The sequence below is a fragment of the Colossoma macropomum genome, unplaced genomic scaffold (genome assembly GCF_904425465.1).
Source record: "Colossoma macropomum unplaced genomic scaffold, Colossoma_macropomum, whole genome shotgun sequence".
Classification (NCBI taxonomy): domain Eukaryota; kingdom Metazoa; phylum Chordata; class Actinopteri; order Characiformes; family Serrasalmidae; genus Colossoma; species Colossoma macropomum.
Genome location: NW_023494794.1, coordinates 6,286,666 through 6,311,814, shown reverse-complemented (window position 1 = coordinate 6,311,814; position 25,149 = coordinate 6,286,666). Strand labels below are relative to the sequence as shown.

Here is a 25,149-nt window from a genome sequence, read left to right as displayed (position 1 = left end):
AACATCAGACAGTGTATTCATCACCACATCATGTGATAGCTTTCTGAGAGGGAGCTTCTAAAGGCGTTGAACTCTTCAGACCTCTGGTGAGCACTGTGAACAACTCTGACTCAGTAAGTTTCTCTAGAATGAAACATTTTAAATCATTCTGAATGTCTCTGGTTCCATTTTAACCCGTTCATTACCCAGAATTTCTTTTAAAAGTTGGTGAAGTTTCCCTTTAAGTCACATTGATTAACATTCACCACCATTCATCATTTCCCCACCTGTTTTTCCGACAGACCCCGCCCCCTGCGCGCTACGATTGGCTAGTAGTTCGGACTCACGAGCAAGTGAAACTACAAGCCAATCCCAGCGCAGGGAGGCGGGGCTTTGAGGGACCCTGCTGCGTGGGTGGGTAGGCAAATAAGCAAACAAACAAACAAATGAATAAATAAATAAATAAACAAATAAAGCTGGTGGAAGGGGGGGGGGTAGAAAGTGACGCAGTGGGCGGGTGGGAGGGATGCTGCTCCTCGGATAGTTCAGCCTCGCGCTCGATCTGCTCCACTCGCACTCGCAGTCGGTCACAGCAGCGCTCAGCTCTGGATTTTACACCAGTCGCCAGTTCGGCTGTGTTTCTCTGTGGACGCTCCGCCGTCTCCCTCCCTCTCTCCGCGTGCCTGACCGCTCGAGACAGTTTAGAAAAAGCGCTCGCGCCGGAATGACAGTGTCCTCGTGAAGCTCGTCGATGAAGCTCCAAAACAAGCTCAACAAACCACTGAAGAGTCTTCGCTGCAGCGACTGCACTGCTCTGCTCTCCATCCCGCCGAGCAGAAGCCAACTTTCCTCTCCGTCCTGCTCAGAGCGCTCCGAGCGCTGCGCTCCAGCACACAGTCCGCTCAGCTCAGGTGCTGGTCTATGGCCAGCGAGGCGGATCTCTGGTCAGTGCAGAGGTGCTTTTCCGCGGACGGTCAGTCGTCTTGTGTCAAGATGTTGGACGGGATCAAAATCGAAGAGCAGTTGAGAACCGGACCCGCCGCCTTAGGAGTGATGCTCGGTGAGCTTTTATTTATTTCAGCACGCGCGCGCTCGTTCTGCTCCCCCGGAAAGAGCGCTTAGTTTTCATTCGCCTTACTTTTAACAGTAATCAATAAAAGTCCCTCCAAATGTAATAAAGGACAAAACAGTATTACAGTAGGTCAGTCTACGCACTTAAAAAGATGGTTCTTCAAGGGTTCTTCAGTAAAGGGAGTGGTTCTGTTTTCTCTATATAGATCCATTTCGTGCTTTAAATTGTTCTTCAGATTGATGGAGGATGTGTTGTATATGTTTCTTCGAAGGACCTTTTTGAAAAAAGCACGAAAAAAGGGTTCTTCTCTCATTACAATGTCAAGCTTGTAACAATAAAAGAACCCCTTTTGGTGCTATATAGAAAAGGTTCTATACAGAATCATATACAGCACATTCTCCATCAATCTGAAGGTACATTTCACCACGTATCTAAACATGAAATGGTTCGATATACACTCTTTAAAAAGAGTTAAACAGGTTCTTCAAGGGTTTTTTTTTTCAGTAAAGGAAATAGTTCTATTTAGAACCATGAGTCATATATACACTCTTTAATAAGATGGTTCTTCAAGGGTTCTTTAGTAAAAACAATTCTATATTGAACCATGAACACTCAAAGAATCCTGTGCATGATTAAATGGTTCTTTGCATGGTGAAAAGGTTCTTCAGATTGATGAGAATTTGCTTCATACAGATTTTTTAAACAAATTGTTCTATATGGCACCAGAAAGGGTTCTTCTATTGTCACAAACTTGACATCGTAGCCATAGCAGAACCCTTTTGGTGCTACATAGACTATTTTAGGAACCATTCTTTTTACTAAAGAACCCATGAAGAACCGTCTTTTTAAAGAGTGTGGTTCACCAGTGTACATGTCCATTCATTATATCGGTCATATCTCCTTGTCTGAGCCGCTGTTTGGATTGTTTTCGTGCGTCTAATATGTTTAAATGTGTGTGTGTGTGTGTGTGTGTGTGTGTGTGTGTTTGTGTGTGTGTGTGACCCAGCAGGCGCTGAATGCCATCCTCAGAATGTATGTGCAGGATGTCAGAGACCCATCTCTGACCGCTTCCTCATGCGCGTGAACGAGTCTTCCTGGCACGAGGAGTGTTTGCAGTGCGCCGTGTGTCAACAGCCGCTCACCATGAGCTGCTACTGCAGAGACCGGAAAGTTTACTGCAAGCAGGACTACCAACAGTAAGAGGACACTTTTACACTTTTACATAGACTTCAATACAGCGCCTGTACCAGAACTCACTGCATCATCAGCACTGCAGCCGAGCCAGCTCATTGTACTGCTGTTACAATCACAGCAATAATAATAATAATAATAATAATAATAATAATAATAATAATAATGTGGTCTAAGTAATGTATTCTCTATTATAATAATGTATAATGCTTGTAGCAGCAATAGTATTGTGCCGTTATCGTATTGTTATCTTACTGTATTATCAACACCTTTATCGGGAGCAGTAATGTAAATACAAATTTTAATGTACAAATACATTTCAAAGTGTAAACATCAATTAACAAATTCCTGTCCACTTTTATTACTAACAAAAATAGTAATAAAAATTTTCTGTTATTATTGTATTATTTTCAATATTTTTAGCAGCAGCAAGAGCAGACAAGGAATATTGTAGTGAAAACAAGATGTTATTTATTAAAAATTAATGAACATTAAACATTAACAAATTCTTGGTCACAGACAGCAACAATAACAGCAATACTACTACTACTACTACTACTACTAATAATAATAATAATAACAATAACAATAACAATAACAATAATAGTAATAATACATTTTCTATTATATTATTGTATTATTAGTTAATTATCAATTTTTTGTCAGTGGCAGAAGCAGAGCAGTTGTAGTGTAAATATATAATTATTAAAAATAAAAGAACATATTTTTAATTATTCTAAAATAAGGTAATTTTTCGACATATTCTAGCAGCCTAATTGCAAATATTATTTGCGTGTATTAATTTTTCTTTCACTAAATAATATCAGTATTAAAATCCTCGAAATAAAATAATCTTTTTTAAAATAATTTTTACATTTTTTTTAAAAGTTAATAATGAAGTATTTATAGCTTTGTGGACTGTGTGTGTGTGTGTGTGTGTGTTCCCTCTGCTGTAATGTTATGAGGTATAAGTCTCGGTGTGTTTGAGCGGCTGTGTTGCTGGTTCAGTTCTGTGCAGTGACCGCTGCAGTGTCCGGTGAGGTGTCTCTCAGTTCTGTCTCGCGCCGCATGGCTGCTCTTCACGCCTGTCACCAACTTTTAGACGCCCTTTGTCTCGCGCCTTTAAACACGGTTAAACATGAGCGCGCGCTGGTAGAGGCCTGCTGACGGACAATGAACGACATCCGTCGTGTCGCGCTGCTGCGCTTGTCAGCTTTTTTCCCGTGCTCGCCAGCAATTTGGCGAACAACTTCATTTTCATACATTTCATAGAGGCTCTGTTCTCCCGGGAACGAGTCTGGAGCCGAGCAGAGCGGCAGAGGCTGCACGAGACCCAGTTTAATCTCCTCCGTGCTGAGATTACAAATGCCAAACAGCGCGCGCCGAGCGCTGGACATCTTACTGGACCACTTTTATTCACGAGCAGCCAGCAGAGCTCAATCATCAGGCGGTGTTTTCAGTGTTTCAGTGTGTCAGGGTCAGTGCTGTCTTTCTGAGCGCGTTGTCTTTCTGAGCGATATTAAACCGAACTCTGAACATTTGTACATTAAACATTAAACATGTAAAGTTATTCATCTAAAAATATCCGCTTATTTCACTGTGAGGCTTTTGGTCCTGAGTCAGCAGCGCGGTTCAGCTCTGTGTAGGTCAGATTTGTGGAGTTTAGTGGTTTGTTCAACAGGCTTCATTTCAGAGAAAGGCCTACTGCACAGGAGACTCACTCAAACCACCATTACAGCTCTCAGACTGGAGCTGCGCCTTCAGAACATCAGTACTGTGTTTGTGTTTATTAGGCATTGAATTGTTCGCAGGTAAATATAAGGCCATCAAGACTACCCCTCTTTATTTATTTATTTATTTATTAATTTATTTATTTACAGTTTCTTATTTTGAGTTTTTCACTTTTCACGCTCGATCTCGCGTTGCTTTAGTCGGGTTGCATTTGTAGGTTATGACGGGCTTTTGGTTCTGGCTGTTTGACTTAGGTGGTCCTAAGGTGGTTCTATCTCCAATGTTCACTCAGAAAGAAAAAAAAAAGAAGTAGAAGAACCGAGAGGTTCTTACAAATAGAATAGAACAGAATAAACTTGCAAATAGAAAATATGTCGACATTAATTGTAAACGCAATAAATAAAGAAAGAAAGAAAGAAAGAAAGAAAGGAGTAACGGAATAAAGGAATAAATAAAGAAAAAAGAAAGAAATGAGTAAAGAAAGAAAGAAAGAAAGAAAAAGAAAGAAATAAAGAAAGAAAGAAAGAAAGAAAGAAAGAAAGACAGAAAGAAAAAGAAAAAGAAAGAAAGTATATGCGGGCTGGACTTTATTGTAAAATTTTAAATTTCTATTTTGAATTTGTCGTGATAAAATGGAGCACACACAACGATTTTTAGCGCGACATCCTGTTTATTTGTTTATTTGCTTGTTTGTTTGTTTGCTCGGAGCGCTGCGGCGTCTTTAACGCTGTTCAGGGTTTAGAGTCCCAGCAGAACCTCAGCAGACAGTAAAGCGTGTCCGCACTTCGCGCTCAGGATCTCGCTGAGCGGTTGTGGTTTGTAGGAGCGGCGCTTTTTACACTGATGGGATAATAACTGACCCTGATTAGCACATCTGCCCCAACAGACACGAGCTCCGATCAGCGCGAGGCTCTAATTATCCGCGCGTAAATCTCCGTAAATACACCTCAGCCTGCACTTCACACGCTTTAACTCTCAGACAGCCGCCTTTAACAGTCCTGCACACCAGACTCTCTCTCTGTTTCCATTTAGAAAAGCTTCTTGTTATATATATATATATATATATATATATATATATATATATATATATATATATATATATATATATATACTTTTTGATTAAATAAAAATCTGTCACGTTTGTCAATTAACTGTTTGTAAGATGAGGATATTAATACAAAATTCAAGAGCTGTTGTGTACCAGATTGCTTGAAAGTTGAAAATCACACCCTGAGACGGAATTCCAGGAAAGTTGAAAATCACACCCTGAGACGGAATTCCAGCACGCTTAAAGGGGGATTCCACCGACGTTTCAAAATTTCTGCATAATTAAATCGTTCAGAAACAAAGCCAATCAGGCTTCATTTCAGAGAAATTGATGTGAAAGCTCAGTTCTAGAAGAACTTGATGTGATGGTGATGGGAACCGGACGTCTGAAGCGTTTGATCCTTCTAAAAGCAACCTCACATATATAGTTTATGCATGACATAGTTCTGAACACGCTCCCTGATGTCTGAGAAATCGTTTTTTGTCGGTCCTAAGAGGTGTAAATTGTATTACAAGGCAAAACGTCCTTAAAGAAAATGTATGTTTTCGAATATTTTATACTACTATTTTGTCATAATTAACATTGCTAGTAAATAAAATGGCGAGATTTGCATTATATATGTCTGTAATTTCAATCGTGTCCCCTGGTTTCTATCACCATCGCTGTAAAGTAATTAGAGGCAATACGTTTCTCTACAATGCACTGTTTCACATCAAACCGCTCTGTATGACTGTTTACATTATGGCAGTTGAATTTTGGAAATTCGGTAGAATTTAAAACGATCGTTTCTGCTACTCAGTTTACAGAAACAACTGCTTTTCCTCCACCACCAATGAAAAAGACCAATGAAAGATTTGTTTAACTGACGTATTATATAAGGTGAATATTTATCTCTTTGATGTATCAGAATATCCAGCTTTTTTAGAATAAAATTTACAAAACCATGACTAAGAATTTTCTGTACACTTTAAAAGCTTTTAGATTGTGTAGGTGGTGGTATGTATGCTTTTGAATGTCAAAATCAGATTTTCATGACAGAAATGCAATATATATATTTCATATATGCATAATTCAATTGTGCAAATCGTGAAGTTGTGGAAAAGTCGTTCAGAGTGGGGTTTGATGTGAAATGGTTTAATGTAGAGAAGCTTGCTCACTCGTATTTCTTTACAGTGCTGACAGGAACCAGGTGTTGAGCTGTCTACAACAAAAATATGGCCATTTTATTAACTAGAAAAAATTAGTTTTCTTTGGGGACGATTTTACTGTACAGCACCCAGCATGTACCCCTCTGCCAAGAATAGCTTTAAAAAAGCATTTCTGGGCAAAGCCTTCTCAAATCTATCATGTCTCAGGCATAACATACATATTTCATGTAATACATTTTTATGAGCGAACTTAAAGAGACATTAAACTCTGCAGACATCTGGTTCCTATCACCACCACTGTGAACAATTCTGTCTTGGTAAGTTTCTCCATAACAGAGCATTTCATATCATACCACTCTGAATGCCTTTGATTATTAAATTGTGCTTAAATTTTGAAAAATTCTCCTCTAATGCACTGAATTCTGGAGCCATTTGAACATGTAAAGCTTTGTACTTTCTACTTAATGATTCTTTACGTTCATGTTCAAGAATTATGGCCATATATAGGTCAGATGTACATGTTGCAACAGACTTCACCAATAAGTCCGTCATCCACCGAATAGTAGTAAGTACGCATGGCCTATGATGCAGGTTGGAGTCCCGTATAGGTGGTTTGCTGGCTGTGGCAGGAGACAGTTGTTTGTGTTCTGTGAGGAAAGTGTGTCAAGGTCCTGTGATGGTGCTTAGTGTTCTTCTCCAAGAGCTTGTTTGTTGGCATATAGTTCTCAATGTTTGCTGGGCAATTGGTGGTACTTTTTGCACAAGTGAACATCATACGGCATTTGGGGCTCCACATTTGTATTGAATATTGATGCATTCATTTTAGTGACTTTTATATCCTCATGCATGCTATCAAGTAAAGCAGAAAAAACTAATTTGAGTACATGAGAATTTCCCCATGTTGTCTAAATGCAGCATTGTTGCCTTGAATCAACCTTAAAAAACAATAATCGCTTATATTTTTGTAGACATTCATAAAAGATTCAAAACAGCACTCAATGCTACGCTGTCCTGACGTGCTTCTTCGTGCCAATCCTGACTCTGTGAGTAAATTCCAGCAGCATGCGTGCCAACAAACTTGTCCAAGCTACTCAAATAGTATTTGAATAAAAAAGCTTGAAGAACTATGTAAACAGTATTGAAGTTTCAAACTGTAAAGTGTATCATTTACTCCTTAATCCATATGTACAACTATGCTGCAAAAGCCATGATTTCATTGATTTTTGTAACGTCACAAAAAACAGCACATTTACATTTATTAAATTATTCAGCCTGCAGCAGCTTAACTCCACCCACTCACACTGAAGTTATAAGGAGTGTTGCAGCCCAGGCACAATACAGGACAGCTAATCAGAACAGAGATCGTTCACATATATTGTGTGAGTTTTGAAAATGCAGTTATAAAAACACCCTGATTGCTTTGGATATTTAATGATCACAGATTCATCATGTTTAAATGAATTATGTCTGTTTTTCACATGAATGCTATAAGAGGAGCCGAGGGAATAAAATAAACAACAAGAAAAAAAGGACATGGGCAAATTAAAGTGGTATTCTGGCTTAAAACCAGTATTCAATGTGTTATTTATTTTGTTAAGACATATTCTGTAGCACAGCATTGGATCCCTCTGCCTACTCACCCATCACTGTTTTCTCACTACAATACCCAGCATGCTTTACACAAATGCCATACTTTTTACATTGGGAATTGCCTCCACAACAATAAAGAACTCTTAACTAGAATAGCATAGCCTCTGATGTAGAGGCTTATAAATACAAACATGATATTTAGCTTCCAAGCAGTAATGTTACCTGCTCACTACTTCTGCATTAGCTAGTTAGCAATGAAAAAAATATGATTTGAGATTTTTGATCCCAAAAATCCACCCAAAGCAGCTGTAGTTTTTCAAGAGTTCCTCCCACCTGTAAGATACATCATAAGGGGTTTTTGTAATCTTTAAAGCTAAAAATGTTGCTTTAGAGACTACTTTGGCACTGTCTTATGTGAGTAGACATCTTTACAACAGGCTGGTTTTACAAATGAAGACTTATAGCTGCACTGTAATGTAACAGGCATTGCTGTAGAGAATCAGTTTTTAGGTCTTGGACATAAAATTGAATACCCGCATTTTAAACTTGCTATGAAAATATGGCTTCACAGCATTCTACAGCACTAAATAGAACACTGAATATGTTGGGAACAGATGTATCTAAAAGCTGTTCCTTTAAGTATTTGCCAACAAAACAAGTAGGTATATGAGCTGATTGTGCACGCATGAGCCTAAAGCCAGTAGGCCAGCTCATGCTCACTGGCTGCTGTTGCTCAGGCTTGCCTTGCCTCTGGCTGAGTGGATCAGTGCACCAGCACTGGCGTCTTGGCATTCTCCACTGGGAAGTATTGACTTTCATTTCCAGGACTGGCTTTCATGTTTACTATCCTTCAGATTTTTCAAGGCAGGCTTTTTCTACTCTGCTGTCTCATCTATCATACCTGCTTATTGTCTTCTTGTCTGAGTTCTCTACAGATCCTTCAGTCATGCAACTAAAGATATCCAAAGTTTGATGCGGTAAAAGGGTTTAGTGATAACTTAATAAGCAAAGACTTTGGTGTTCTGTTTTTATAATTTAGTGACGTTTAACTTGAGGAGCAAAAGAGTAAAATAGATACATAAGCATGAAATCAAACTGTGCGTCTGAGTTTTGTAATCGTACTGGTAGTTTTTGCCACTTTGTGGTAAATCATAATCATATATTTGAGAACAGATGAATATACCATCCATCTAAAACAAATGGCAGTTTGGTTCTTATATTTCTCATGAAAATAAATGTTTCAGCTTCTGACCTAAAAGACTGCTGACAGGATGATGGGACAGTTCAGCATCTACTTTTAATGCCTTGCTCTGTGTGATGCTTTGCCAGAAAGAGTTCCAACTGGATTTGCCACTGAGCATAAGATCAGACTTCCTGTGTGCGTCCACTCTTCCTGTTTTAAGAACCCGATTTTGAGAGTTCTCAAAAAGACGTGTCCAGCTTTTGAAGTGAATGTTGATCTTGTTGCTTTTTCATTTCTCAATAGACTAGAAACTGCTTCCCTATTAGTAGTGAATATTAGCACTCCAGGTGGGCGGAAAAACTGCAGCAGTACATGATTCTGAGAGGCCTTGAGATTCTGGAATCAGTACTTGTTATATAAATAAATCAGACTATAGATACTTAACACCTCCAAACACTCAGTGGCGTTTAAGCACAAACAGCTTGTATGCTGTACAGCAGAATGTATATTGTCCTTATCACATGTTTTAATAGCTGCAGGGCAAAAACATAGTATAAAAGCCTGTATGTAAAATTGTTGTCAGACCGGGTTGCTGCAGACAGTCAGAATGCCCTTGGAATGAAGACATCATTTCTTGTTCTGACTCTCTTCGTGGTGTGGAAAAAAATTCACAACAGTGTGAACTTTCTTCATTTTTCATTCATCTTTATTCAATAGAAAAATCTAAAGTATGCAAATATTGAAGTACTACTCTTATTTCAGTGTGAAGTTTTGGTTGGGGTTCATTGCTTGAAGCGCCCAACAGAAAATTGTCCATCTGGATGGATTTTGTTCCATCTATATTATTTAGGTAGATACAGCAAAGTGAGCTCTCCCTTTGGTTAGGCCTTCAGGAGCTGAACCGAAGGCCTAATACTCAAATGAACTACTAACATAATTATCAACTGACAGTGGAATCTACCCATCACATTTTCCCATTGTCCAATGGGTGGGACCAGTTTGCTTGAGAAAAAAAAACTCTAGGCCTTCTAAAAGTACTAAATAAGTAAATGACTGTGAATATGAGCCATAGTCTAAACAGGTTTCAGTTAGTTGTTATGCGTGAAAAGTAGCATCCATTTTATGCTAAGGCACTTTATTAATAGAGTCTCTGTAAAACTGTAATATACAAGGTAAAAATATATACTACTTTGGCTTTACAAGCTTCAAATAATATATGGAATGTCTTTTAAGGAACCTTTCAATTGATAGTTCTGTAATGAAACACTTTTGTAAATGACACGTCAGAGTAAAGAACCCTTGTATTGTTTTTAAGAACCTCCACATAACATAAAAGTTATTAAAAAGTTACACTAATTAAAGTTTTGTGTGAACATCTAGCGTTAGCTACTGGTCTCATATTCCCACTGCATTCAGTGGAACTGTATGCCAGAATGTCTGTTGCACCACACGATTTAACCACTGGACTCAGGGTTGGAATAGAGAGGAGTGAAGCCCTGAGGCGAACGTGTGTTTCTTACTTGGGCTTGGCGTGTGCATGAGACTGTTCAACTCTCTTCATTTTTGACTCCTTGGAGAGGAAGTGTGATGTGCTTGTTGACCAAGACTTTTCCCTTCTCTCGTTCTGCTCACCCTCATCCCTCCCTCTCTCTCTCACTCTCCCTCTTTCTCTCTCATTCTCTCTCTTTCACTCTCTCTATAATAATGATTACCATATAATTATGTAGTGTTTTTCTCAAACTCAATGTGGCTTTACAAAGTCCATAAACTGAAAGCAGTAGAATCAACATAAACACAATGAAAAGCAACAGAAGCAACCATACAGTTAATTAAGGGCAGATGCCAGACCAGACATGCACTGTGTCCAAAAGTGTCCAGACACCTCTCCTAATTAGTGAATTCAGCTACTTTAAGGTGCACTCATTACTGAGACGTGTTCAGTTGCGTACATACAGCTTGTATAATCTCCACAAAAAAGCTTTGCCAATAGAATGGGACAGCTAGAGGGGTATAAAGCCCCCCAGGATTTGTGCTGTGGAGCAGCGGAACTGCGTTCTCTGGAGTGATCATCAAATCCTCCAGCAATGTTTCAACATCTAGCATGAACCCTGCACAGAAGAGTGGAGAATGTTTTTGCTGCAAAGGAGGGACAAACTCCCTATTAATACCCCTGATTTCAGAAGAAGTGTTGGATAATCAGATATATACAAACTTTTCGGACATATAGACTTCGTTTCCCAAATAGGGCTTCAGCCCAGTGCTGGACTACACAACATTCTGAATAGAGATTCTCTATTGAAAGGAAAATGTAGTCCAGTAAAGTGGCCCATAGTGTATCACCAAAGAGTTCAGAAACAGAATGGACCAGAATAGCACTGAGGATGTAGGTTTTGAGATGTCGGGGCCCATATCCTATATTTGTCGTGTTATTTTATGAAGTTTGTGATTTTATGCACCAGAAACAGTCAATTCGTTCTCTTTTCCCTAAGAATGAAAAAGACTGTTTTTGTCAAGTCTAAGTAACCTTCCTAAAGTTGAAAGAACCTCCACATAATGAAAGAACCTTCCCACAGAACACCCAAGCCCAGAACCTCTGGAGAAGGTTTATTTTAAGAGAGTAAGTATACAGGCTGGAATGTATGGATAAAGAAGTTCAGCAGAAGGGGTGAGGCTTAGATGGTTGTGCAGGTCTCTCTCTCTCTCTCTCTCTCTCTCTCTTTCTCTCTCTCTGTCTCTTTCTCTCTCTTTCTCACTGTGGGCTGTCTGTTCAAACAGCACCTCCCCCTGCTGCTCTCATCCCTGTGTGAGGAGAGGGTGGCACTACCCTGCTAAGAGCTGCTGCTGAGGTGCTGCGTACCTGGAGACCTGCTCTCGCACCCCAGTCCCACATTCTACTGCTGCATGGAGATGAGGGTGCAGCCGAATAGACCGCCTTGAGGAGAAAAGACCTCGCCTTTCTAAGGCACAGACACACCCTGCAGCTTGAGAACTCACCTGCAGGTCAAACTGGTAGCGTAGTGCGGAGCACCGGCTTTGTCTTGAAGAAACGGTTCAGTGAAAAAATCTAACATACACAATTTTCCACATATCCCAGATATAGTCAGTCAACTATGACATGTTTGGTTTCCAAACTTTGCTTTTTTAGTTTAGTCCTGGAGTTGTGAGGCTAAGGTTGTTAAGAAACTCTAGAACTCAATAGTCATCCAAATCTTTCCCGTTAATGCATGTCTAAAACTTCTCTCAGTTCTAGAAGTTGGTTGCATTTTCTGCTTCTCATGATCCAAGTAATACCAAACACATCCAGTGAAGTTCAAATCTGGACTCTGAGGTGGTCAGTCCATTGTTCTCAAAACACCAGTAGCTTCTTCGTTTGATTGGCAAATTTTCTTCTTTTTTATCTGTTGCCTTTCTCAGGCACTGACAACTGCACATACTTTCAGGCTCATAGTGTTGAGTGTCTTCTCACAGTGGAAGGATGGACAGAAACACCTGTGGATTTTTTCAGATCTGAAGCAACAGCGGCGCTTGATTTTCTCCTCTCTCTCAAAGATGAAAGTTTAAGTACTGTTTAACTGATTGGGACAGTTGTTGATTAACAAGAAGAGCCCCATTTTCTCTGTGTCTTGAAATCAGTTTTGGAAACTCCCCCACATATTTTTCTTCAACTTTCCTCTTCCTTATGCACATAGATTCTTATATCTTATCTCCTCAGATCTATTTCCTGAAAAATGAATAGCTCCTTTAGTTGTTGACTGAGAAGGAAATAAATGAAGGGTAGTCTCTGACTTTTGCGCAGTACAGGTAAGCAGAGAAGTTTTATACTGAAGCATTCCTTTAAATACAGAAAGGTTCAGTATCGGTCAGTTTCATTTTTAACCATGTAGAATAGCATCTGACCTTGTGGATCTCTTATAATAGTCAATGGTAAGCAAAGGAGTTTTGGAAAATCAACTAAATATTAAGCTAGCAAAATATTTCATATCCAGTAGTTGCTCAGCTGTAGTCCAGTAAGCCATCATAAGCAATGGTGGAATTGTTATAAATATTTTTTGGCCAGTGTGGGGGTGGAGGGGTAGTGGTAGGGTGGGGTGATGGTGCTGAATTAGAAAAATTGATTATAAACTGTAATATACTTTTTTACTTAGATATTTCTTAGATATTTCTCATGCACTGTCAGAAACTAATGTTCTGTATAGGTACATCTTTTATTCATTGAGGTACAAACAATGTAAATGTACCTTCAAAGGTACAACAGTGGCTTTAAGCAGGGGTGGATTTAGTGATAGTGGAGCTCTAGGCAAAAGAAAGGAATGGGGTACTGCTGGATGCACATTTTTCAAGTAGCTGGTGTTTGAGTGGCACAACTGACTACACTACAAAAAATGATATCTTGGCATTTTTTACTTAAGTAATTTTATTTAGTGAAATTATCTCACTATATTGGCAGATCATTTTGCTTGTTTTATAGTCCACTATAACTATGACCTGCACTAAGTCTGCATTGAAGTGAATGAGAATTATTGCTACAATCACAAATAACATCTATTTTTAAGTTGCATATGTATTTCAGAATAAGACCTTTAACATCAGTGCATACAGCATATCTAATTTGAATGTTCACGGTGACCTTGGCTCATGGGGAGCCCTGGTTTTAAGGTCCAACTGATTACCTCAAATATGTCTGTTTCAGAGGAAAAATGCATATTTGTACCTTTTCATAACCGAATGTTTTAAAACAACATTAAAATAAAAGGCTGGAGAATAGCAATGAATTATGCCACAATTACATTCTGTAAACAAAGGTAGTGAAGACGTGACCTTGAAGGTACCATTGCAGTGACAGTTTAGCAACTTTTTTGTAAAAGTGCACTGTTACTACATGTTACAAGCAATTTGTTAATATGCTACAAAGCATAAGCTCTTTGCAATCACACCAAGGGTGGGGACCCAGAGGGCCGGATTCCTGAACAATTTGGTGACTAAGCGCACTTCTTAGTTAATTACTAGGTGTCAATGATGTGCTAGAGATGGGAAATCAGATTGTCAAATTGTGATGTTAAAAGCCACTAATGGATTTACATTAGATGTACCAATAAAAGGCTTTCACCTAAAGGGGGTAGAAAGTGGGGTTTGCAGTAGTACAAGATTTTGTTTAAAGGGGGTGGCATTGCTCTCAAATCGACCTCTAATCATACAGATGGATTGAACAGAGGGAGAGCAGGAGAGTTGGGGAATCCTTGGACATCCAACCTCTTCTTCTCCCCTCAAACCCCAATGCCCCCCACACCCCCAAAAATCTCACTTCTCTGTATCCTCCTCATCTTCTAATGGGATTAGGTGTGCGAGCCCCATGTTTCCGCACCGGCCGGCTGACTCTGAGTCCCACACTTTTATCACTGACTGTGACACTGAGCACCCCCCCGCTGCTTTGTTCTCAACGGAAGCCCTCTCCCCTAATCCCCTTATTTGTGTCAAGAATGTGGAGAAAAGGGGGCGACAGAACAATCTGGAATGAAAGAGAAGTCCACTCCCCTGAAATTCTGCTCCTCAGCCAAGTCAGAATGAGGGTGATATTATGCACCCCCCCACACACTCACACACACCCCCCCCACTCTGGCCCCCTACCCCCAGTTCTAAAGAGACTGCCCCCCTTTACCTTTGTACTTTTGCCGAGAGTATAGATTTGGCAGAATTCCTACAAGTGTCTTTTCATCCAAATATGTCCATAGCTCTTCTGCAGCCTTTGCTGCTTTAAGAAGTTGCCAAGCTGGTGGTTAACTGCTGGCCGGCTGCGTGTTTACTTTTGGTCGCCCGTTTCTCTTTCTTATACTTTCAGCACTAACCACAAAGTCCTAGAACAGCATCCTTTTCCCGTCTTCAGGAGTTTGAAAATGCGTATTCATACTCATGATTAACACCTTTCGTATCTCTCAGTTAAGATGCATATTCATTAAAATAGTTTTAAAAAGAATGGCCTACATAGCAACTTTGGATATGCTGCTCAAAATGTGGGATGTTTGTGCAACTGGTGGGTCATCTGCCGTTCAGGAACTCACCGATTACCCATTTTTTCTTCTTTCTCTGCCCAGAACGTGTCCTAAATGCATTCCTTCTGTGCACATACTCTGGTTGATAATCTGGTTCAGAGCAGGCGGAGTCCCAGCACCCTGGGAGCTTTATTTACTTGTCCAATTGTTTTTGGAAGTCTCTTAGGGGCCAAGAGATCAGTTGAGCTGAGACCAATCTCATTATCCTGATATGGAAGCAATCGCCCAGCTTCTTCCATATTGACCTCCACTCACTCAGAACTAATGTGGAGATGGCAGGTGGTCTGTAGGGCATTAACCACCCTCCCATCCCATTCTGCCTCTTTTCTCCACCTTTCAAACACTTAAAGGTTATTATGTTCTTCCAACATCTCATCCAAGTTCAGCCTTGTAGCTAACAGGCATCAACTGATGTCTGATTTATTTACATATTGCTTTAAGAGGTCGCGAGAAATACAGTAAGACTACATTTGCTCAGGTGATGGCTTCATCTGATGTGCATGATATTGTAAAGTGAAGTCTTTTGGTCTCAGATGATGTATCAGTGGAGCGATGCAGCCCAAGTATAGATTTTAATGTGCTATTTGTCATGTAATGCATCTCTCAGCCTAACTGGTTTGATAGAATTCACTACTATATCATTTTCTTGTTTTTGTTTATCAGTGTTCTCTTACTATAATACCCACCATGCATTGCAAATATGGAATACAACCAATGGGAATCTGTGTAGTGTCAACCGATCCTGATTGCTAGCCACTGATTTAAAGGCCAGCAAACATAACGTCGCTGTCAAGTGAAAACCATGTATCTCCATTTTTTGTGAGTTTTACTTTTCTGCATCAATTGAGCTCAGTAACTGTCCTTTACATCGTGTAAAAATTTCATGATGATTGGACCAATAGAAATGCTTCAAAATTGCTTAGAATAAAATCTCTTACCATTAACTTACATAGAGAGTAAAGAACGTTTTTGCCCTCTCTTGCAAAGTTACTATTTTGGAGCTTGTTTTTCTTTGGACAGTGACGATAACCAAAACTAACATTAGAGTGACTTTTGCCTCATTAGTTAATTCTATCTTTATTTAGCACAAAATAGACACCAGAGACTTCTTTTGTTCTTTTCTGTCAGAGCAAAGCCAGACTGACATAGGTATCTACATAGCCAGGTATACTTTGCTAACTTTAACCTTTAGCTTGTTGTCCTCCACATCTGATGAGTCATTTTTGCCATTTGAGTGTTTCCTAGACTTTAAATCTCACTCTGGAGGCTTCTATGGCACCGCTGTAGCATGCAAGCATGCAGATTTACAATGGATGTAGTGATTCATTTTTTCAGATTGGCCAAAATACCCCCGTTTGAGTCTACACTTTGAATCTACACTTCCAGCTTTTTCTGTTTGTTTCAATGTCAATGAATGACAAACACCTGGCAAAAATGTAAAGGCTAGTTTATTCTTTCCAGAACACAAGAACTTTCTCTGATTCAAATCACAATAAAACACCTTCACTTCTACTTGAAAACACAAATAGAGTATCGATTAAAAATTTAGGATCCGCATCTCGGAGAAAAATTCTTCACTTATGAGTTGCGAGTGGTGTCAAATTATTAGGGTGGTGCCAGTAGTCTAGTGGTTGGAGAGTTGAGGCAGAAACCAGAAGGTTTTGAGTTCAAATCACAGGATTGACTGGGTATACCTGGTTGTGCTTTAAGGCAAGGGACTTAACCCCCACACTGCCCAAGGTGGTGCTGTGCTGCTCCCAGACTGGGCGTTATTGGGCAGCAAGATCAATAAAGACCAACTAGTGGTTAAAAATGCTTTTGTTCCTTTTACTCTCCTGTACCGGTCAGCGTAGACATGTCTAAACAGTCTGAGTAGCAGTTTGAGGGAAATGTTATCCATGTGAAGCTACTTTCCTGTTTCTACAAGGGACATTTGACAAGCAATGCCATGACATGGATGCTCAAAAACTTCTTGAGAATAGGCCTGATACCACTTGAAATCATGACATCGCACACATAAGCAGAAACAACAGAAGCAGAATAAAAAGTCCCTGTAATTATACCAAGTATATCAAATTAAGCCATGCTTTTGCTGTCCCCTTACAATAATGGTGCCTTGCAACCATTCTTCGGCCCGTGGCCTGGCCCGATCATAACTAACCCTCAAACAAGGAGTCAAGTATGGGTGTCAAGTTGTTAAAATGAAGCACTCCATTTTTATTAGAATGCTGAAGATGTATAGCACGCTGTCTGCCTATCAAAGGAGAGCAGCGCATTGAGGGTGTTGCACGTCCGGGCGTAAATCCCAGCTCCTGAGCTCAGCGGGCTGTCGGGAACTCTAAACACAACCCCATCTCCTCGGGGTGGAGAGAGAGTGCTAAGTAAACGCGAAGACCCAGCGTGCCAGCAAGCAATGAGTGCACACTTCAACCCCCTCTCTGTTTGGGTACCGCAGCTGATCGCCGGCTGCTCTCTCACTGGCTATAAAAACAAGCTTGGGTGAATATACATATATATTTTTTCCCGGATTGTGTTTCGCTGCCTCCCGCCACTCGGACCCACGTGCCCTCACCCTCCCTTCTCCTCCCTCACGCCCCATGCTCCCTTAGCTTAAGATGATTTGTGCACAAGTCTCCTGACCCCTCAAGCAGCTTCAAAAAAGGAGTCAAGGAAAAGATTTGGCAGAAGTGGAAAGGCAGGGGGGCTGTGGTTGGATGCTGAGCTGTGGAGATTGGCTTGTGTGTAAGAGCTGTTTGGATTACAGAGCTGAAGGCGTTGACAGGCGGGAGTATGCCATTAGAATGTGTGGCAGGCAGACGGCCTTCAGGCATGTTCGAGAACCACCGTGCATGTGGACATGTACTCGACTCAAACTCTCAACTTTTTGTTTTCGTCATGAATTCACATGTATAAGTGTTCATTATTCCAGTTGACCTATTAATTTTCTGCTCACAAATATTTTGTAGCAACTGTTGCGAGGGTGGTGCAAACTTTACAGTCACCTGATGGGAGGTTGTAGCTCTGTTTTTGACAAATTTAGAATGCTTTATTCAAAGCAAATGATATCTATGTTGCGTGTATCACTGTAAGGATAACTCAGGTGTATTTTTTGTCATCATGTTTTTGTTGCGTGGTAGCATGATAGCAAATTTTTGTCGGTTCCAATCTGCCTAGTTTTGATTGGCTACAAAAACACTGTCAAGCTTAACTTAATTTATTGGGTTAAAGAGTTTTTTGCCAATGATCTGTAAAGATTGTCTAACCTTGCAGCTACTACAAAATAATGTACGTGTGGGAGGAGCCTGGACAAAACAGTTGCCTCATGACATACTGCATATTGCATATTCCAGCTAAATGGTAAATATACAGCAAAAAAAGGTCAATCTATCTATCTATCTAAACATAGGATAGATTGGTGCAATTTTTTGTTGCACAATTGCGTTAACAATTAAAAACAGTAGCAAATTCTTTGTCATTTCCAACATGCCTAGATTCAAACGGCTACATCAACACTGTCTAGCTTGATAGCATAGCATTCTAAACCAAAGCCCAATGGTCCTCATTCAACGACATTTTTAAGAAGAAATTTCTTTTTAAAACCCAGTTTTCACAGAGGTTCTGACATTCAGCAATGTTTTCTTATTTGGGATTTGTTCTTAGGTAAGAACAGAATCTACACACACTCAAGAGCACAAAGGTATGAACAATTCTGTGGTTTAAGAACACGTCATGAATCTGACATAGACTTTTTCTGAAAACCTTTCTTAAGAACAAATTGTTAAAAAGAATGATTACATTGTTTGACTCACTTATGCATGCTCCACCCACAAATATTTCATAGCAAGTGTTGCAAGGTTGGACAAGCTTTTCAGAACACTGTTAAAACCCCATTCAACCTAGTGAGAAATTCTAACATGAGATCATAATACAGAAATTTAGAGTGCGTTATTAAAATCAAATTTATCTTAAATATGTATGAAAGGTCAACCAGTTAGGATAGATGGGTGCAGTTTTTTGTTGGATGACGGAGTTAATGTTAGCATGGTAGCAAATTCTTTGTCGCTTCTGGCTGCAAGAACATGGTCAAGCTTGGTAGCGTAGCATTTTAAACTGAAAACTCAATGTTATGTAGCAAATGTAAACTCTAAAATAACTTATAGGTTATAACTTATAGGTTATTTTAGGTTGAATGGGATTTTTACCAAACACTATAAAGCTTTTCCACGCTCTGAACATTTGTAATGAAACGGTACCTTTGTGGGCGAAGCATGGATACATCAACTAACCCCCTCTATGTCAAGAAACGATAAACACATGGCAAAAATGTGAAGGCTTTTCCTCAAATTCAAATCACAATAAACATCTGTGCTACTTAGGAACACAAATATGGTGTTAATTGAAATTTTAGAATCAGCATGATTTCTCTGCTCTTTTCAGTGAACTACAATGATTTCAAATTATTAGGGATGTACTAAAATTTTGGCCACAGAATATTTTGGCTGAATACGGGGAAAAAATGATACTTTATCACTTGGTCAGATAACTGATGGAAGGGCATAAATCTCCTCATCTCGTTGCCACCCTTATCTTTGTGGACTTGTCTTAAACAGATCTGTTGTGGTCTCTCTCTGAATGATTAACGATTGCATTCTAGAATTCCTGCTGCCCAAATCTGAGAGTTATGGTTGCAGAGTAAATCTTTTTTGGAAGATTTAGATGTTAAGGTTATGCAAGCCCCCCCGGCACACACCTCTCCCTGCCCATGACCTTAAGACACCTCGTAGGATGTTTGTTTTTTGTCATATTTGAGTGTGGATTGCCTGGTACCAGTGACCACACTCAAAGTAGGAGTCTTCCTTTTTAGTGTTCTAGAAATAGCCACCTGGCTTCTTGGTGGCAGATTTGAAGGTTGTGCGTTAAAGTTAATACATACAATCGAAAATGAACGGACCCTTTTTTTTTCACCACCAACCCGTCTCTGAGCAAACCTACAGGACAGTGTACGTTCACACTACATGGGGAGAGCTGGTAGTCAGGCTTGGTTGTGTGCCCTGCAGTCTTGATTAGTTTTTTTTTGTTGAAACCTCTACAGCTTGGTTTTTGTTGGTGCCACTCAGGGGTTCACATTCTTTAGTCACTTCTTCGGATATTCTTTTGAATACTTTAAAGGGACGCTCTGGCCACAATGAAAAACGTAGCCGTTGCTACATCTGTTATAAACATGCCTACTCACCTCCTAAAGTTGTGCCACAGTAGTCACTAGAGCGAGATTTTCCAGTTTAAGGACTGCAAAACCCCTCTTCTTCTGATGTATCTTGAAGGTGGGAGGTACAATTGAAAAGTACAAGTGCTTTGGGGCAGATATCTGAAGGCTTTTGATTTATCATTTTGTCTGGTTTCCAGTAGCTGGTTACTGGTAGGAAGCTGAGGGAGGGGGTTCCAGGTGGCATGCTGGATATTGTAGTGAAAGAATACTGATAGAGGAAATCACAAAGCGAACATGATGCTAGTTTTAGGCTGGAATGCCCCTTTAATGTCTTTACCTTAATATCCATTTATTTATTTTTGGCTTAAGAAAACATTCAATGATAATAATGATGATGATAATAATGATGCATGTTTTACATTCATGCATTGGTCTTGCCTAGATATAAATACCATAATAGTACAACAACACAGTACAACACTAGATTAAGACATTTTAATGGACATAGCTATGCAAAGATTATAAACTAGGCATAGTTTGCTATTATTTACTTAAATACATTGTTATTGTTTGGACCCCTGATTACTGAATTAGTTGTCTAAAACATCAGACAGCTCTATATTGTAGCTTTGGGGATGTGGTATAGAAAAAGCAGGTCCAAGGCTTGACAACAGTTCCTTTTTCTGTCCATACCAAATTTTCTGCTCTAGCTCTACAGTAAAATTCCACAAACCCGAAGCAGCACTCACAAGGACTCCACAAAACCCGTGGGAGGTCAAGCTTCCAGTGGTGGGGTCTGATCTCCTGCACCCATGGTGCTAGATGCTCGTCACCACCCCCTGCAGGCAGAGGTCAGCTGGGTCCGGTTTGTCTGTGCCCTGCAGCAGCGCTAGGCTGGAGGTCTGGAGGGCTAAGGGGGTGGGACACCGTTCAGGCTTCCTCACGATGGCTGCAGCCCGTAACCCGAGCCGAGCTCTAACTTTCTGCTCCCAGCAGGAGCTTCGGCGCTGGGCTTTGACGGAGGTGGACGGAGACACGAGGGGGAGATGTGCTCGGGCCTGCCACTGTGCATGGCGCCTATGTGCTGGTGGGGCTCTGGGGCCGATGTGAGAGAGACACATGGTTTGGGTCAGTGCCTTCTCCCTTCTCCAGCAGAATTCATAAAAGTGGCTGTTTCAGTTTGCCCATGGAGTTCCGGTGCAAATGTGTTAGATCAGTGATTCATGTTGGCACTACACTTTTGAAAATAAAGGGTCCTAAGTGGTTCTTTGCTTGGTTGCATGTTTCTAGGAGACTGGTACAGAACCTTTATGTTATGTTGACGTTCTTAGAGCTGTGGTAAGCTGCTAGTCGTGTTGTCTTCCAACAAATAAGCACCACTGCTTGACGGTTTAGCTGAACTTTGCTCTCAAAGACGAGTAATTCAATTTCCTTTGTTATTGTTTATTTTCTTCTGCTTTGCTTATTCAGTGTCTGGTTGCTTCCTCATCTTGGGTCTCCTGAAAATATTTGCCTCTAACCTCTCTGTAGTTTATACCCTTTGCATCCTTGTTGTCATGTCATTCTTTGCAGTAACAGTGAAGATCTAGACTCCTTTTCCCACCATTTTAGTGCAGTTTTTAACATCTTCATCGTAATCCCCAATACCATCTTATAGGCCATGACTGTATTAGCTAAAGTGAGGTTTGTTAGATGATCCCATGAAGGGGAAGCTATGGAGTCAGTATACAGTAAATGTGGACTTCAGCAGTAGAACTTGCCCAGAATCTATTTAGTGGCCACCATGACTTTTACACTGCAGTAATGCTAATTTCTGCTAGTGCACCTATGGGATCTCTAATACTACGCTAGCGCTAAACTAAGAAAACAGAAACAGTTTTTGCCAATATGGATTATATTATTAACTTTATTTGAATCTAACAGACATTAACACATTTTCCTTGTATAAGAATTAAACAAAAGTGCTATTAGAGTACTTGCTGAGTTTAAATGCAACAAGCATGTTAAATCTATTATGTAAAAATGAACTAAAAATTACAAATGTATTTTTTTTTCTCTGAAGGCCTAGAACACGTGTTAGGCTCCAGTCCTCGTGGGCCAAAACACTTCAGACTTCAGTACACTGCTTCATTAAACACACCTGATTCAGCTCATCAGCTAATCAGCAAGGCCTTCGTGAACTGAATTCAGTGTTAGATGATGGTACAGGTCCCCATTTGACATGTCTGGCCTGGTCATTTTTAACACTGAATATCTTTGACATGCAATGACACCTCAGCATTAGTTCTTTTTGTCAGTGAGAACTGCTGTATGTCAATACTATAAACCCTAAGCTGTGTGTGTGTGTGTGTGTGTGTGTGTTGCTTTCTGCCTGTGTGTGTTTGCGTGAGTGAGCGTGCTGTCAGCACAAATGTGTGAATGGTGACCAAGCCAGGTTCAGAGAGGTTTTAGAGAAGGAGTGTGACCACATGATACCCCCCTGCTATGCCACATACCAACAACAGTATGTGAGAGGGAAAGCAAGTGTGGATCTGTGTGTGTTCTGGTGTGTTCTTTCCTGTTGCACATCAGCTGACTCACAGCCACAAGACACACACAGGTTTGTTTTATACAATGTCAGGACGTGAGATCAAACATATGTCCCATATGTGTTGTATTTACAATATATCCAAAAATATCCAGACAACTCTTCTGAATAGTGAATTCAGCTGATTTAATGTGCACCCATTGCTGAAAAAGATGTTCAACGGTGCACACACAGCTTTTATAATCTCCATAGATTGTAAAATCTCCATGGAACAGCCACACGTGAGTCTAAGTTCACTGCACCCAGTGCTAAGCATCAGCTAAAGGGGTAGAAAGACCCCAGCATTGGGCCGTGGAGCCTTGGAACTGTGTTCTCTGGAGTGATGGAGCTCCGTCTGATACCTTTGGGATGAGTTGGAGTGGCAAAACTAATCATCCAACATCAGGAGCTGACCTCACTAGAGAATATATTTTGAGCATATTCATTTAATGTAACTTTTTTACAATTTATGAAATTACAATATTATGGGGAAAAATAAAGCTTAAAATCTGTATTTCATGTTTATTTTCTTCCCCACTGTGTTATCCTCAGCAAATAAATATTAACTGTGCACTAAACTTAGGATGTGCAAATTTTTTTCATGAAGAAAATCAACAAAACATGTAATTTGACCAGGAGTGTTTACAGCTTTTGCATGCCACTGTTTATATAACTTGTGTTAAGTATTCCTAAAATGAAATATACCTTATTGGTACACTTTGCCTCAAGAAGATGTGTGTGTGTGTGTGTGTGTGTGTATGTGTGTGTGTGTTTGTGCATGTATGGACAAACTGAAGCTTTCCATTTGGTTCCTCAGGGTAAGGTTAGGGTGTGGTTTGGGTGTTGGCATAGTGGTTTAGCTACAGTAATATGGAAATCCAGGTCAATATAAAGCTCTTCGAGTGTAAGTCAGTGTGTGTGTGTGTGTATATTGTTTAAATGCTCTCATCTTAACACAAACTTAAAGCCATAAAGCCCTTTGGCATTAGTAGTTGTCTAAATACATACATACAAAACGTCCTGAATATTTAGGAAAAATTGTGGATTTCCAGTCAAAATGGCAAACAGCAAAAGCACAAATAGTTCATTGTCAACCTTTAAAAAAAACTGTAGAAAATATATTTAACAGGGAATTACACGGCTCTAACAACTAAATCTAACATTTTTTTTTAATAATTTTGTGTGTTCACCCTTTCTATTTATTATAGCTTCCGTTCTTTTCAAGAATCTTACTTTCAGTTGTTCAAAGAAATCTGCAGGGATATTTTTCCACAAAGTTCAGTCTTTGAAGTTGGTGGCATTTTCTGCTTCTCACAATCCAAATAATCCCAAACACATCCAGTGATTTCACTGATGCTGAAAATGAAAAACTTGTACTAAATGTCTGTCTTTATTGGAAAGTAAATTTAAAAAAAGTGGACATCTGCACGGTGCTGTAGAAGTTACACATATACACATGTATGACCCCATATCCTGAGTATGCACTGTATAAAAATTCCCAAGGTTAAGATGCCAACAGAGTTTTCAGCTTGTCTTATAGAACCTGGGTTATATGAAATTGGAAAAAAAAACCTCTCCTGGTAAACAGCTCGAAATGCGAGTATAAACATGACAAAGCTCAATCCATAGCCAGAACAGCCACAGGTTGAGATGATGAAAAAAAGTCATCCCACGCTTCTTTTATAGATGTGTTTAGGACTGTGTCATTCTTCTAGTGAAATGCAGCTGCCCGTAAAGTGTCTGTGGTGAGAGGCGTCCAGCCCCAGCCTAACACCACTTCCGCATTGACAGAGCAGAGGTCCACTTAAACTGTCCACTGAACATGACCATTTATATGATAGATTCATAAGGCTTTTCACCATCAAAGTCTCTGTCTCTCAGAGGGTGGGGGGCGTGGGGGGACGTGGTTTCTCATTATTGTCAGATTTACAATGCAACCCAGGGTGGGAGGCTTGTTCCAGGATGAAACAATTTGTTGGATTAATTATTTTTATCACCAGGCAGACAAATGAGAACCAGGCATCAATGAAGTCAAAGCCATGACAGCAAAGTTCCATGAATACTTTCATGGCTAATTTCTGTACTGTTTAGTTTTAATTCAAAGACAATTGGTAATTAGGCTTCTTCATATTAGATTATCTAATACTTTATCATTTTATTTGATGGCTACACACATACTGACTTCATTACACATGTATAAACACTGAATAACATTTGTAAAGAAATACTTGAATGTTTGTAAACATCTAATGTCAGCATTCACATAAGATGCTTTATGAAGTAAATGGCATTGTATTGGCATAAGGGGCCTCAAACTAACTGGACATCTTTCTTGGAACTGATAAATGGCCATAATCTTATAAGAAAGACAGGACGTTTTAAAAGTCC

General features: G+C 39.8%; 1 protein-coding gene across 2 annotated transcripts in view; it reads left to right on the top strand.

The window, feature by feature from the left end:
* The first annotated feature begins 571 nt into the window (after positions 1 to 571).
* Positions 572 to 25,149, top strand: part of lmx1ba (LIM homeobox transcription factor 1, beta a) — a 60,619-nt gene continuing 36,041 nt past the window's right edge. The window contains exons 1-2 of one of the 2 annotated variants that reach the window (XM_036579972.1): positions 572 to 1,039; positions 2,061 to 2,247. In XM_036579972.1, the coding sequence (XP_036435865.1) occupies positions 901 to 1,039; positions 2,061 to 2,247 (326 nt within the window). In that variant the 5' untranslated portion in view covers positions 572 to 900. Of the gene's footprint in view, positions 1,040 to 2,057; positions 2,248 to 25,149 lie in introns of both variants that reach the window. The other variant, XM_036579971.1, reaches the window with a different exon arrangement.